The sequence below is a fragment of the Orbicella faveolata genome, unplaced genomic scaffold (assembly GCF_042242905.1).
Source record: "Orbicella faveolata isolate gen_17 unplaced genomic scaffold, um_ofav_v1 contig_1, whole genome shotgun sequence".
Taxonomy (NCBI): domain Eukaryota; kingdom Metazoa; phylum Cnidaria; class Anthozoa; order Scleractinia; family Merulinidae; genus Orbicella; species Orbicella faveolata.
In genome coordinates, this window is record NW_028301536.1 from 28385001 (window position 1) to 28400005 (window position 15005).

Genomic DNA, 15005 nt, shown 5'->3' on the forward strand with positions numbered 1-15005 from the left:
TACCACCCCCATGGCGGTCTCTGTCTCTTCTCATTAGCTGATACCCAGGGAGAGAAAGCTCTACATCCGAGAAAGAGTCGTCCAGCCAAGTTTCATTAAGGGACAGGACGTGAGGTTTGAACTTGTCACAAAACAGCCGCAACTCGTCCATCTTATTCCTCAGACTACAGATGTTGATGTGAAATGCCCGGAGACCTTTCGCTTCGAAAGGCAGTGATGTTGCAGGCCCTGGATTTGAAGACACATCGTTAGCCAGGAGTACTAGGTTTGCAGCTAGTGTGATATTCAGAAGTTTCGCGGCAAGGACTAGCTTCGACGTCGGCGCCATTTTAGAAGATGATTTGGAGCTTGACTTCGTTTCGGATGGTGCAGAGTCGATTTTAGGTCGGTTTAGGTCCTGGGATGTCGATAGAATCTGTAGCCTATCATGCATAGGCAGTTTGGAAGCATTATTAAAGAACTGGACAGCGATTAAACCAACTAAGAGATAGATTATTAGGGAGCGAGAGAAACGTGACCAGCACGCTTGCTCAAGATGATTTCTAAAATGGTGTAAGGATAGTGAGCTATCACGAAAAACTAACCTTAAGAAATTTTTAACCACTTTCTAAGGCAACTATTACTGTCCTGAATGGATGAACTCCTTAATTATTTAAGCCTATATATGGAAATACAGAAGGTCACGCGACCTCTCTTACGTAATAACTTCTAAACTGAATATTTTACCCGGCCATTGAAGACAGATTCTTGCAGAGGTCATTAACACAATTATAAAAATACTAAATTTGACAGTGATTGTATGTCATCTCGGCGGCCCCTTTTCAGTTGTTTTTATAGTCACTTGACCTGTTTTATCAGATTTTATTGGTCTTAAAATTTTAAGGTCGTCGAGATTGGTCAGGCTGACACTTCTGCAAAGATTAAACCAAATGCTGGCAGAGTAATAACTGACGGTTTTTCGGATTTTATGCAAATTAGGCTTGAGCCATGCCTTAACATGCTTGAGTACTAAAAGCGACGTTTGGCTCAGCACTATTACATCTGATATTATAATCTATAAGAGAGAAAATCATGGGATGGAGACCTATCTTGAGCAGTGTCATAGCTACTCTCGCCTATGTTGTCTTGTTCCCTTCAAATTAATTTGCCCTTCAACTAGCATAAAGTTGAATTTTTCTGGTACCTTCTTTTCCAGGATTTCCTTCTCAAAAAGGACGTCATCGTCTCCGTCGCTCCCCAAGCTGGGCTGAAGCAGTTTGTGAACAAGTTCCACTGGCTCCTTATGTCTTCTATCCTGACAAACCGGTTCACATACAAGTTTCCGTTAATCACGTCAACTTCTCATATCCCAACTATGTGCATGAAGCCGTGGTGCTCTGGGTTGAGGACATCGGAGAGAACAATTTTACGGTTTGTGTTACACAGGCGGGAAGAAATGAAAAGAAAAATGGACAGGAGCTTGCCACAGTGGACTGGTTAGCATACCAAGGGGCTCCTGACGGGGGAGTGTCAGGAAGCTTGGACATGCCAACTTGGTGGACTGGAACAAACTGTCGTGTGGTGTCACTACCTGCGTGAGATTAGCTGACTTAATACGCCAATTAAAATTATACTTATGTTGTTGCTGTTGTTGTTGTTTTTTTGCATAGAACAAATTTTATTGCAATACACACATTATTTACAATACTAACTAACATTACTTACAATAGTAGCATTGCTTTAATTTACTTGCGACTTACACTACTTGCAATATTAATGCAGTTATTTACACTAATTACAATAAGTATTACTTACGCCACTTACAATACTAACACTTACACTATTTATATTACCTATAATACAATGCGCATACTTACGCTACTAACAATATTAACAGCATAATTAGATTACCTTTGCTACTTACAATCCTTGTTGTTGTTGGCGTCCGTCTGTCTCGGGAGACAATGGAACGCCGCGCCATGATTCAGTTTGTGGTTGAGTTGCAGCGCCTACTGTGGCTGTACAGGCCAATTCTAGATCGGCTGGCCCTGTTCCAGCTGTCGCAGGTGAAAGTTGCGCCTCCCTGGCTCTGAGGACAGGGAATCTGCCCCATGCCTTCTGCGTTCTCTCTACTCTTGCCATTCCTTTTCTTTCAGCTCCTCGCTCCTCTGGACTCATGCCTTCACGGTCCTTCTCCATTCACTGCGGTCTTCAGCCACTACCTCCCACTCTGCTAGATTGATGATTCCAGCTCTAATGTCTCATTTAAAGACATCCTTGTAACGAAAGACGGCCCTTTCTAAAGGTCTGGAACCAGTGACGAGCTCTCCATACAGGATGACTATGGGGATTCACCGGCCGTCCATTTGTCTGACGTGGCCGGGCCACCACGGGCGGCCCAGAATCAGGAGTACAAACATGCTGAGGACGCCTGCCAGGTCGAAGGCATTCTTGTTTGGTACACGATCCTGCCACGTGATACCCAGAATTTTCCAGAGGTTGTGCAGGTGAAAAGTTTTGAGCTCGCTTTATTGGCGGGAATAGAGAGTCCATAACTCGCTGCCAAAGAGCAGAGTACTGAACACACAGCCTTGGTACACCTGCATCTTGTTGTTGATGGTCAGGATGGGACACACCTTTTTTCAGGCGGGCCATGGCCTTTGCTGCTTTCCCGATTGACTTGTTAAGTTCGACATCCAGGGAGAGGTTGCTGGAGATGTTGGAGCTGAGGTTTGGACGTCCTCGACTACCTCGAGTGTGAAGTCACCAATGGAGATGCTTGGGGTGCTGCTAATGTCTTGAGACATGATGCTGGTCTCCTTTACGCTAATAGTCAAGCCAAACTCTCTTCACGCATGGGCGAGGCAGTTGATGAGTCGCTGAAGCGCCTCCTCAGAGTGAGCTGTCAGAGCTGCATCATCTGCGAAGAGCATCTCGCATATGAGAATCCGTCGGCAGGACAGGTTGAAGAGACTGCCATCGTTTCTGGTTTGAAGATACATTCCGTCTTCTGGCGGGCTGAAGGCGTAGGACAGCAGCAGCGAGACAAAGATGCCGAAGAGAATTAGAGTGAACACGCAACCTTGCTTCACTATGAAAGGGTCCGAGAAAGATCCATCGTACTGAATGGTCCATGCCCTCCATGCTTTCATTAATAGAGGTGATCATGCTCAGGAGCTTGGGGGACATCCAATTTTCTGTAGCAGACTGAAAAGGCCTTTCCTGCTGACCAGGCCAAAGGCCTTGGTCAGGTCGATGAATGCGACTTAAAGCGGCCGTCTCTGTTACCGGCTTTTCCCTTGCAACATCTGCAAGGAGAAGACCATGTCAATTGTTGATCTAGCTTCCAGCTCTGAATCCGCACTGTGCCTCAGGCTATACACGCTCAGCAAGTAACCACAGTCTGTACAGGACTATGCGGGCAACGGATTTCCCAATAATACAGAGGAGTGAGATTCTACGGTTGTTGTTGCAGTCACTGCGGTCACCCTAGTTCTCGTATAGAGTGATAATGTTGGGGTCGGAGGTCTCGTTGGGCACAGTCTCTTCTTCCTAACGCTGCAGTAGCAGCTGGTGCAGGTAGTGGAGGAGAATTGCCTTTTTTTCCAGCCTTGACCCGCACGCAAGGGAATTGACGGCCGTGCTGAGTTCCTCAACAGAGGGCGGGGTGTCGTGCTCTACTGTGACTGGCAGGTTTACGGTGCCCTCCACTGCTGTATCTGCGACTATGTTCTCTCTTGAATAGAGCTCCTGGAAATATTCCGCCCACATGTCCATCTGTTTGCTCCGGTCGGTTATGATAGTGCCGGAGGTTGGCATGATCTTGTTTATGCATGGGCCGAAGACCTTCCTCATTCCATCGTACATGCCACGGAGGTTACCATAGTCAGCGGAGTGTTGGATGCCCTGACAGAGGTTCAACCAGTAGTCATTGGCAAAGTGTTGAGCAATCCGTTCGGCATCGTCCTTAGGCTTCCTGATTGCAGCGAATGTCTTCTTAGAAGGCTCCCTCTTGTAGTTGATGAGTGCCATTTTCTTGACCTCTATTGCTGGCTCCATATCGGCAATGCTGGCTTCAAACCAGTCTGGATTCCCCCTTTCTCTCCTGCCGAAGGTGTCCATGGCGAAGTTCTAGATAGCATTACGGATGTACTTCCACCTCTTTTGAGTGATGCCAATAGGGCAGTCTTTGAGGGCATCCTCAATAGAGTTGGCAAAGCTTTGGTTAGAGACGCATTTTACAGCCACGTAGGGAGTGGTGGGTGATGCGGTCGGCAATGTGGAAGCTGCGTGTGACGAGAACGCAGGTCATTGAGAAAATTTGAGTGATGATGAGGTCCAGCTGATGGCAGTGGCGGGATCAAGGGTGCTGCCAGGAAGATCGGTAACGAGGCTTGGTGGGGAAGAACATGTTAGTTATGCAGAGGTTGTGGTAGGAGCATAACTCTAGAAGCCTCTGTCCGTTCTCGTTCGAATTGCCAATGCCGAAGTGGCTGATTCAGCTGGGACAGGAATCGAGGTTAGAACACACTCGGGCGTTAAAGGAGGTTGGTGGGCGGAGGGCCGGGGAGGATGCGGGCTCTACCACTGGATGGCAGTTCCACAGAGGACAGAGGAAAGTTCCTCACGGCGAATCCAACGCCATGCAGTCTTGGTTCCTTAGGCTTCTTGCCCTACCAGACGAACGTGTAGTCCTGTTCCCTGGGGCTACCACTTAAGGCCAGTCTTGTTTCCTGTAGTGGAACAATGCCGATGTTTTCCTGGAATCGTCGACTTATTGCAGATCATCGGAGAGGCCAGGACACATTGTCTTGACATTTCAGCTTGCTAGGCGCAATGGGTGATATCTTCTTCCTGTCTTTGCCTGGTGCAGGGTTACAGTCTGCTTGTCATTTTTTGCCCTAGCTCCTCCAAAAACGCATTTAGGCAGGCAGACTTTTGTGGGTCAGCACCTTACTGACTGGGCGCTGCCCAGCTTGGAGCAGGCCGTAGCTGACCAATGGGACTACGATGGTCTCTTCACTGTTGGAGAAAACCCGTAGTGCCTGGACGTACGCCAATCAGTCCTGGCTTATAACTCGTAACTGCTTCCTCCTGTGTTGATTCTGTCACTGCAAACAGCGGCACTGGAGTGACCTCTCCAGGGCGCAAGCCTGGATGAAGTATATGGAGATCCTGGGATGCCCAGCCCTCACCAATGTAGTCAAAAGGAATGCGGAACGATATATTGGCACCGGCTTGGCTGCAAGAGCGACCGGAAGAAAGTCGATGCGACGTCCAACCACCTTAAGGTCTCCACTCCGGATTTTTCCTCAGGGTTGACTCCCGAAGCCTTTCCTGTAAAGGGGTATCTCGCAAGCCAGTGGAGGTTTGAAATTAGATTTTACCTTCTCTTAGATAAGCTGACTTTCCACGCTGCCGAGTCCCACCAACCCGACGCAACTGGTTCAGAGACGCCTGTGACCCACCTTCAACCCTTCTCCTGTCAGTAGAAGCAGTTCCGCCGGGCCTAGATACTAAGTCGCACGAGCAGACCAGGAACTGGACTAAGTTGTCAGAGGCTGTTTAAGACGCACGCCATATGGGAGCATTTTATAGGCAGTGGCGCTTATCTCCACTGCCACCCAGCGCTATAACAACCTTGGACGTATAAGTATATCCTACAAACCAAACGCTAGAGAGACATGTGAGGTCTGTACATAAAAGACCAAGGGTCGATAGTCTTGATGAGAGATTCCTAACACGACCGAAAATGTTTAGAAAATACGTATCTCACTGGATCACAAACAGTAAGAACGCAGATGATCAGCGCACAATTCGTATTACAGGTGAGAGTCAACTCAGCGTTTACTTGCGCCTAACATCTTTGAAAAAAAGAAGAAAAAGCTAGAAGAAACCAACCAAAAAGTGTACGTTAACTCTCACAGATAAGCAAGCCTTCAAGATTGCTCACTGGTGATCACCTGGTTCAGTGTTCAGTCCATTACTTAAAGAAGATGTAACCGACAATGCAGCAATCCGATAGTTTTATTTTAGTGGTTAGCCCTCTGAATTAGCTTACTCGTGTAATAAAGCACTCAAGGAATATCTTTATAGTCAATCGATCACGTAGTAGAATTAAGTTTAGCTTAGAGAGAAATCCGTCACTGATTTTTCACTTAACAGAATGCTTAAATCTATTACTTGGTGTTTATATTTCGCAGAGGAAGTTTAAATCAGTTCCCACTGTGCTTGTGTCAGCGGAGCATGAAAATCGTGGTGTGAAGCACGATGCCTCCTCTGTGTGGATAGAAGATGTCACAACAACGTCCTTCAAGATCTGCATCAGAGAATTACAGAACTTTGATGGAGCTCATCAAAGCATCCATGTTGTAAGCACTTTGCAATTATTCACGGTTAACTCAGCGATTTGTTTGGCTGTAATGAATAATGTATTCAGTTCTTCGAGGGAAGGTTAATGAAACGATTGAAGGTATTGCAATCATCTCGCTTTCCCCAACTACTGAATAGGATTAAATAGCTTTTAAGTTCGAATTCTCTCTTAAAACGTAATATTCGAGATCGAGAACTTCATTCGACTTGAAAGAATTCTGCCTTGACCGCAAAATAACTTTTGCTTTTTCTCAAGCCGTTTTATTTTTGGCAAGTTTGTTGAGTTATTTTTTTGTAAAAAAAAATACCTCTTAGTCGGCGCGTCGGGTATGTTATGGACGGGTCAATGGGTGAGTGAGTGAGTGAGTGAGTGAGTGAGTGAGTGAGAGATGTATGTATGTCACACCAATCAGATTGGATCTACTATAAACAGCCAATCAAATTTCTTGTTGTAAAGGTAAATGGTATGCGTGAAGATTTGATCCCGATAGAGTTCAGAACGGCCATATTTATTCTTCCATAAAAGAGGAGGAAGTATTCATATACTGGGTTTACTTCGACATTTTCTGTTGGTTAGGCCGAGGATTTTAGTTAAATGAACGAGATGAGCCTTGAGGTTTGGAACAGTTCGTGAGTTAGTAGTATGCAAATGCAACGAGATATTTTTATTTTTAGTTACAAAGGTAATTTGATACTTTTGTTTTTCACAAGGAATAAATTCAATTAGAGGTCACGAATCGTCGCGTCTAGTTCTTAGGACATGTTTTAGAGGGGACGAGACTTTAGATCTGAAACAGTTCTCACGTTTACAATATTAAGCGCGGGTAGCAATTGCTTTGTTCTTGTTGCATGCACATATAACGAGACATTTTTGTTTTTTAGTTACAAAGTGTAATTTGACACTCTTGTTTTTCACAAGGGAGTAAATTCAATTAGAGCTGACGAATCGTCACCACTCTTTCCCACGAGATGTTTGCTATCTTTAGTAACAAATGGTAACTTAACACTTTTGTTTTTTATATGGGAGTAAATTCAATTAGAGCTGACAAGTTATCGGCTATTGTTTCCAGGATATTAAACAAAAAAGAAGGTTTCGTTTCTGGACGGTTTTTACGTCTCTGCAGTAGCAGTTTAATAGTTTTATTTGATGACATTCATTTCAGTCCGATATTTTTAAAGGTAAAAAGTATGAAAACTGTTCAAATGTTCTTTGAAGACTGCGTGGCACCAAGTTAAAGTGCATTTAATTAAATCAGACTTTCAACGTGTCAGAGGTTTTTTTTCTCTTTCTTTCTAGTTTCGGTGAAGTTGTGTTGTGTTGTGTTGTGCTGTGTAAAAAGGTAAACTTACGACTTGTATAAAATGCGAAAAAGTCTCTAAATTAACTTGACTATTTTTGAGCAAAAATTTCTCTTGGGGTTTGGAAGGGTTATGTGATCGGTGAGCGAGGGAGTTATGCATGTGCGCGTGTCACACCAATCACAGTGCGGGTTGTATCAAAGAGCGAATCAAATTGCCTGTTAGAAAATAAGATGGTATCTACATTAATCTGGAAACGTGTCAGATTACTGTAGTTTGTTCAGTCAAACATTTTATGGCTTACTATTTAGCTATCTTACCATGACCGATGTAACATCGCAACCAAAAAAACTTGTCAAATTAACCAAATCATTACTGTACCATGAATGTTTCTATCTCCAAAACTTCACAGAAAAAAATAACTCTTGCACGCCTTGCGTGCCTATGTTTCTATCAAGGTGACAATCTGAAAACAATGATCTATTTGTTTTTAAAGAACTGGATGGCATTTGAAGAGCTTCATCGACCTCTGTTTAGAGAACATGGGTCTATCTACTTTGCTAACGGGAACAAGCCCTCCAAAGAATTCAACTATGCTTTTTGTGAGGTATGTTTTCCATGGCTTCAGTTTGTATTTGCTCGCTCGTAAACTCCCTCACCCCTGCATTGTCACTCCGCTCAGTAACTCAAGTACACCTCCAGTCACCTTAGCCTCCTCGAGCTCCATTTCGCCCCTTTTGCAATCGTGTTGGAAATAACAAATGCGAGATTAATTCTAAATGAACATTCAGTATACGTACTCGTTTTTCTTTCGTTTTATTAGGATGCTGTCTTTGCGAAGAACTACAACGACTCTCCAGCAGTTTTGGTTTCTGCAAACCACTCAACGAACGGAGGAAACCTTAATCCTGCGTACAACTCCATATCAGCTTGGGCAGAGGTAAGATACTGTTTATTGAGTTATTTTTTTGTAAAAAAAATACCTCTTAGTCGGCGCGTCGGGTATGTTATGGACGGGTCAATGGGTGAGTGAGTAAGTGAGTGAGTGAGTGAGTGAGTGAGTGAGTGAGTGAGTGAGTGAGTGAGAGATGTATGTATGTCACATCAATCAGATTGGATCTACTATGAACAGCCAATCAAATTTCTTGTTGTAAAGGTAAATGGTACGTGAGAAACACAAGGTATGTATAAACACAAGGACTTTGGTAATTGAAAAATAAAGAGTGACGTGTATGTTGCCGGTTTGTGATTTTTAGTCCGGTTTGGGGGGGGGGGGGGGGGGTGTGACAGTTACATACGTACATTGGGTTGTTTTAGAGTGCATAATTTTCAGTGTAATGGTGGCTAGTTATGAACGAGATGAGTCTTGAGTTTTGAAGCAGTTCATGAGTAGTAGGCAAATGGCACGAGATATTTTTATTTTTAATTACAAAGGGTAACTTGATACTTTTGTTTTTCACAAGGAGTTAATTCAATTAGAGGTCACGAATCGTCGGTTCTAGTTCTTAGGACATGTTTTAGAGGAGACGAGACTATTTAGGTTTGAAGCAGTTCTAACGTTTACGATAGTAAGTGCAGGTAACGATTGTTTTGTTCTTATTGCATGCAAATATAACGAGATAGTTTTATTTTTTAGTTACAATGGGTAATTTGACACTCTTGTTTTTCACAAGGTAGTAAATTCAATTAGAGCTTACAAGTTATCGGCTATTGTTCCCAGGATATTAAACAAAAAAGAAGCTTTCATTTCTAGAGTGTAAAGCTCCCGAGGGGGTACTCCCAGAAAAATTGGTTGGGGGTGTGCGGCCCGCTTCCCAAAACCCTTACCCTATTTATGACCAAAATCTGCGATATTCCTTACCCTATTTATGACCTGACCAAGAATTCGAAACCCTATTTACGACCTGACCCTCAAATCAAAACCCTGTTTCAGACCTGCGTTATAATTAGCTCCCTAGTTCAAACCAATGTCAAATTACCGTAAACATATAAATTTGTGAAGGGCTTTTGTTGATTTTCTTTTCGATAATGATGAAAAAGTGGCTTCTTCTTAAAGCATACCCATATCAAGGCTAGAGTGCAAAAACCGTACCCTATTTATGACCAAAATGACCAAAATCAGCTAAAATCGATACCCTATTTATGACCAAAACGGCTGAAAAACCATACCCTTCGGGGCCGCACAGACCTATATAGCCCATATAAGGAAGTCCCCCCCGGGGAGGGGAAGGGGTACGTGATCGGTGAGTGAGAGAGTTATGCATGTGCGCGTGTTAGACCAATCACAGTGTGGGTTGTATCAAAGAACGAATAAAATTGCCTGTTAGAAAATAAGATGGTATCTACATTAATCTGGAGACGTGTCAGATTACTGTAGTTTGTTCAGTCAAACATATTATGGCTTACTATTTAGTTATCTTACCATTATCGATGTAACATCGTATGTACATCATAAACTCCCAGTTTCTTTCTTGCTGTACATCGCAACCAAAAAAACTTGTCAAATCATTACTGTAAACAGGTCCATGAATGCTCCTATCTCCGAGACTTATAGTTCACAAAAAAATAACTCTTGCACGCCTTGCGTGCCTATGTTCCTTATAATATCTAGGTACGATGCATTTGTAAGTTATTGTAACTTATCTTCGTTTTTGTAACGTGTTTGAGCGAATTCTTGTGTTAGACTGAGGGAAATTTTAAAGAAATTTACTGAAAGGCAATGTTGATCAAGTTAACAAGACCGAGCACAATCTATCAATATCAAACGAAGCATTAAGTGGGTGAATAGTACCGAAGTGCAACGTCTGGAAATTGTTGTGTCGATTAATGAGGCATGCTTGTTTTGAAATCGATTTTTCTGGTGTTTGGGCTCAGTACCGCTGGTCATTAGGTGATTTTGTGGCTGTAAGACTTGCGTATTGAAAATTTGTTGTTTCCTTGCAGTATATAAACAAGACTGGATTTAGAGCATGTGTGAAGGAGTTGTTTGTGAACCAGCATGATCCTCTGTCAATCTCATATGCAATCATGCCAGGTAGAATGTAAAGGAACAACCACGCTAGCAATGAAATATCATTTATCATCTTGTTCCTTCAAGCTTGGTCGGCAGGCACTAGGAAAACCGTAGCGCAAGACAAGCTAATGTAATCGGGGCGACGCAAGCATAAGTGCGCGAACAGACACAAGTACGAGAAAATAGGAAATATTTCCTTTATCTTGGGCTTACTATTACTTGAGTCTTCGCGTCACTGTAGACTCTCATTCAAAGGTAATCTCAAGCTTTCCTTTATCCTCCTGGCAGCGTCTGAATGCTGGTTTAAAAGTACGAAGCACACTGATTTCTAAGGTCGATTCTGATCAAAATCAGATGGCAGCGAGCGTGCATCCTTAAGTCACTTGTGCTTATGGGTATTTTTTTTTTTTTTGCACGCGTTACCTTTGAGCATATACTTGCGCTTTCTACCATAGTAAGGGCGTACGTGTAAACCAGACTTCACCCCCGGCTTACTTGGACGACGTTTGAGTTTGCGTTTTTGTTTTCTCCCTGTAATTGCTGAGAAAGGAACAGCTTACAGTTACATTTAAAAGAGGCCTCTTTTAGGCGATGACAGAAACCCCTATAAACATTTTAAACTTTAAGTAAAGTTTGATTTTCTTTGCTTTTTCTCTCCACTAAGATGTGTGCGAACCGGGCTGGAGTTTCTACAATGGTTCCTGTTACTTTACCAGTGAAACTTGTGAAACATGGTCCAACGCCAGTACAATCTGCAGGAACATGGGAGCTAATCTACCCGCCATTGAAACTCAAGAGGAAAATGTGTATATTCAGCACAGACACAATAGTGATAAGGCGTGGATTGGTTTGAATGACATTGCAACAGAAGGATTATTCTCCTGGGTGGATGGCTGTCCAAATAAATTCCGCTACTGGGCCGAGAAACAACCGAACGACTTTAGAGGGGAGGACTGCGTACACACTCTTGGTGCTAAACATGGATACACGTGGAATGACGTGGACTGTTCTACATGTCATCAGTATACTTGTAAAAAAGGTAATAAAACTTAGGCTACTGATATTAACTTGAAAAAAATGTAACATTGTATATCTCCGGTCAAGTTTACTTTTTCAACAGAAATGTATAAGCAGCGTCTTTGTATTTGCTTTCTCGATTATTTTCGTTTGCTTAAATTTTGTGCTGCTTTTGAGTAAGGCACCCCAGTCGAGGATAGTACACTTTTCTCATCGACCTGATTCAGTTGTTCTTTTATCACTCGACATGGAGGAATTATAAGATCGTAACACAAGTATCAACATTGTAAACCGCAAAATCCCCGCAGGGATAGAGCCTTATCGGCATGGGCGCAGCGACCATATACGCACGTACCCATTTGCATACCTCCGGAAATCCAGAAAAAAATAAAGTTATATTTCTTTATAGGCGAAAAGCTTCTTTGATAATTCAATAGGCTGGTTTGACGGCCTCAAGTCTCTCCTAGTGCTCCTACAATCAATTATCCAAAAGGTTGAAATATAAACAACATAAGTTACTAAATCCTCAACTTTTTCTATGTTTTGATTTATGAAACTGTTTCCTGGAAAGCGTGTGAAATGGCACTTCCGAGCCCTAAAACAATTTCCTGGGTGGGGCCGGGAGGGAGAGGGTGCATGCCCCTAAACGCTGTTAACGGAGACAACATTTATAGAGCCGTTTGGAACTGGCCCCGTCAGGTTCTGTCTCAGGGTCTCTTTGCTTTCTTTGCTCTTTTTTGACGCAGACTTTTTCCTTGCCGATTCGACTTTCCGTCTTCCCCATAAATTTCCTCCAAGCTTTCCGAGGATGCGTAAAGCACAAAGTCATTAATGCCGCATTGAAAACGTGTATGCCATCAGCACTGTTGACACATCCAGTTGGTTAGTTAGGTCTCATACATTACGTTATACGCCTGGTAACAGATCAGGTATGAAACTTATGTATTTTTTTGTTATATCTAGATTACGATGATTGTACTAATACTCCGTGTGAAAATGGTGGAACATGCATTAATGGTAAGGGAAACTTTCGCTGTGTCTGTCCTCGCAATTACAGAGGAAGCAGGTGCGAGGGTAAGTAAACATAAAAGCCAGCTTTTCAGCAAATATATTAGTCACATAAAAATTGGACAATTTTCCTCATCTACACGAGCAACTAAGAATTGTCGTATAAAAATTTTCACGTAAAAATTGCTCGTGTAGACGAGGCATAACTGCATGTGTTGGATCTTTTGAACCTATCGAACGTCGAACCATCGGACTTTGCCATTGCAACCGCATTCTGAAATACAGGTCAAGCTTAATTTGGTATTTTGTGAAAGAATTTTTCGTTTTTTTTCTTTCTAATTTTGGAACAGCATTGAAGAATTAGTATCATTTTAAAGTCTATTTTCATTTTGGTATAATTTCACATCAATTTTCGTTATTTCTGGCTTTCCGAGAAAATGGTGAAATTCAAGACGACTGATCACACATCATGGCGGACTTAATGTTGTAATGTGACATCATAACGAACTAAAAGCATTTCATCCTGTAAAATAAGCCGAGTGCTAGCTATTCAACGTAAAAAGATTTGGAAAATGTCTTGTCACAACGAAAACCGAAGAGAGTTAGAGGGGTGGCGAAGCTCCATCCACCCTGTTCATACCACGACGGGGATATGTGTTTTCTTGTACCTCTGAGGGTTGCATAGAGGTATTTCTAGATGTTTGTGTAATGATTGAAGAACGACATTCTTGGAAGATTCTTAAGTTAATAAATTATGACTTCCGGGTTGCTGCCCTGGAGGCTTAAAAATTTCCTCACAACCCTTTAACGTTTTTAAGAGCTGTTCGTGTACCAAGGCAATAGAGCAACACTAGCTCCCCCCGATCTCTGGTGACATTTTTTCGCAGTGTCATCAAATTAAAAGTTTCTCTCTTGTAAAGTGTATATAGGCATTTCTAGTCACATGTTTCAGAATTTTGCAGTTTAAATAGATTCACTTAAGACTCACTTTGTCTGCCACTTCCCATTTGTACAATCGTACAAGTTGTAGTAACTGCTATCGGTATAATGAGCGTGGTAGCGAAAATTATCAAGGCTTGAGTTTTTATGCGAGTCTGAGGTGTATACTCAACCAATCAGTTTCGAAACCAAAACCAAAGAGAAAGAAACCTGACTTTGTTGACGTCACATGCGTTTTTCGGCGCTTAGTGCGGGTTTCCAGTATATCCGCACCGAGTTCTAATTGGTTAAGTTTACGTTTGTTTTGATTGGCTACCAGTTGTGAGTGTTTTCTTGTCGAAACTCAGTGGGCCTGATATCTAAATAATTTTACCTAAATGCGCACTCACAGGGTTACGATAATCTGGATGGACTCTCATTGCTCGGTTTTCTAACGCTGACTCAAAAAACTGGATGAGAGATGATGCTTACTGGTGGTATGACATCCAGACTTCACAGGGGTCCCCTACAAGCACGTCAAGTAACTATGACATGATATCTGAAGCATTTTGGAGAGTTACAGGAAGTGAGATGAAAATCACAAGCAGCGACGATAGTTCAAACACTGCTCTCCTTCGTACCTATTCTAACTGCCTAGCTGGAAACACACTCAGGGGATTTTTGTCCAGTTATGGTAAATTTAGTTACAGTAACGTTTGGTCAGACGATCAATGTCTTGGAAGCTGTCCAGTGTATTATGGAGACTCGTATAGCTCTACAGCTGGCTTCAGTCAAGCAGGTTGTAGCAGCAATATTCAGGGAGGCCAACTCATTGGTTTCTGGTGTCAATGGGGTACCGGTGATGGTTCGGTGATGATGATTGGAGGAGGAGGAAGTGGGTGTAACAGGGCAGATCACGGAATCGGGATCACTGAAAATGAATATGGAACGTTTGTATATGTAGATAAATATGAGTATGATTTTGGAGATGGTGCCTCACCTTACCCCACTTCTTCTTACTCACTGAATATTTGGATTCGTTAAACAGAAGAACATTGGTCATAGGGTAGTTCATTGCCCTTTGCTACTACGCACCTTAACCAAATACTAATACTAATACTAATACTAATACTAATACTAATACTAATACTAATACTAATACTAATACTAATACTAATACTAATACTAATACTAATACTAATACTAATACTAATACTAATACTAATACTAATACTAATACTAATACTAATACTAATACTAATACTAATACTAATACTAATACTAATACTAATACTAATACTAATACTAATACTAATACTAATACTAATACTAATACTAATACTAATACTAATACTAATACTAATACTAATACTAATACTAATACTAATACTAATACTAA

General features: G+C 42.2%; 1 protein-coding gene across 1 annotated transcript in view; it reads left to right on the forward strand.

Annotated features, from left to right (window-relative positions):
- The window catches only part of LOC149118665 (uncharacterized), a 23378-nt gene extending 8671 nt beyond the window's left edge, over positions 1-14707 (forward strand). Inside the window, exons 8-16 of the mRNA XM_089289325.1 lie at positions 1196-1574; positions 3369-3371; positions 6185-6350; positions 8147-8257; positions 8474-8590; positions 10594-10684; positions 11328-11702; positions 12644-12754; positions 14028-14707. Of these exons, the coding sequence (XP_089145451.1) occupies positions 1196-1574; positions 3369-3371; positions 6185-6350; positions 8147-8257; positions 8474-8590; positions 10594-10684; positions 11328-11702; positions 12644-12754; positions 14028-14650 (1976 nt within the window). The 3' untranslated portion in view covers positions 14651-14707. The remainder of the gene's footprint in view (positions 1-1195; positions 1575-3368; positions 3372-6184; positions 6351-8146; positions 8258-8473; positions 8591-10593; positions 10685-11327; positions 11703-12643; positions 12755-14027) is intronic.
- The last annotated feature ends 298 nt before the right edge of the window (positions 14708-15005 follow it).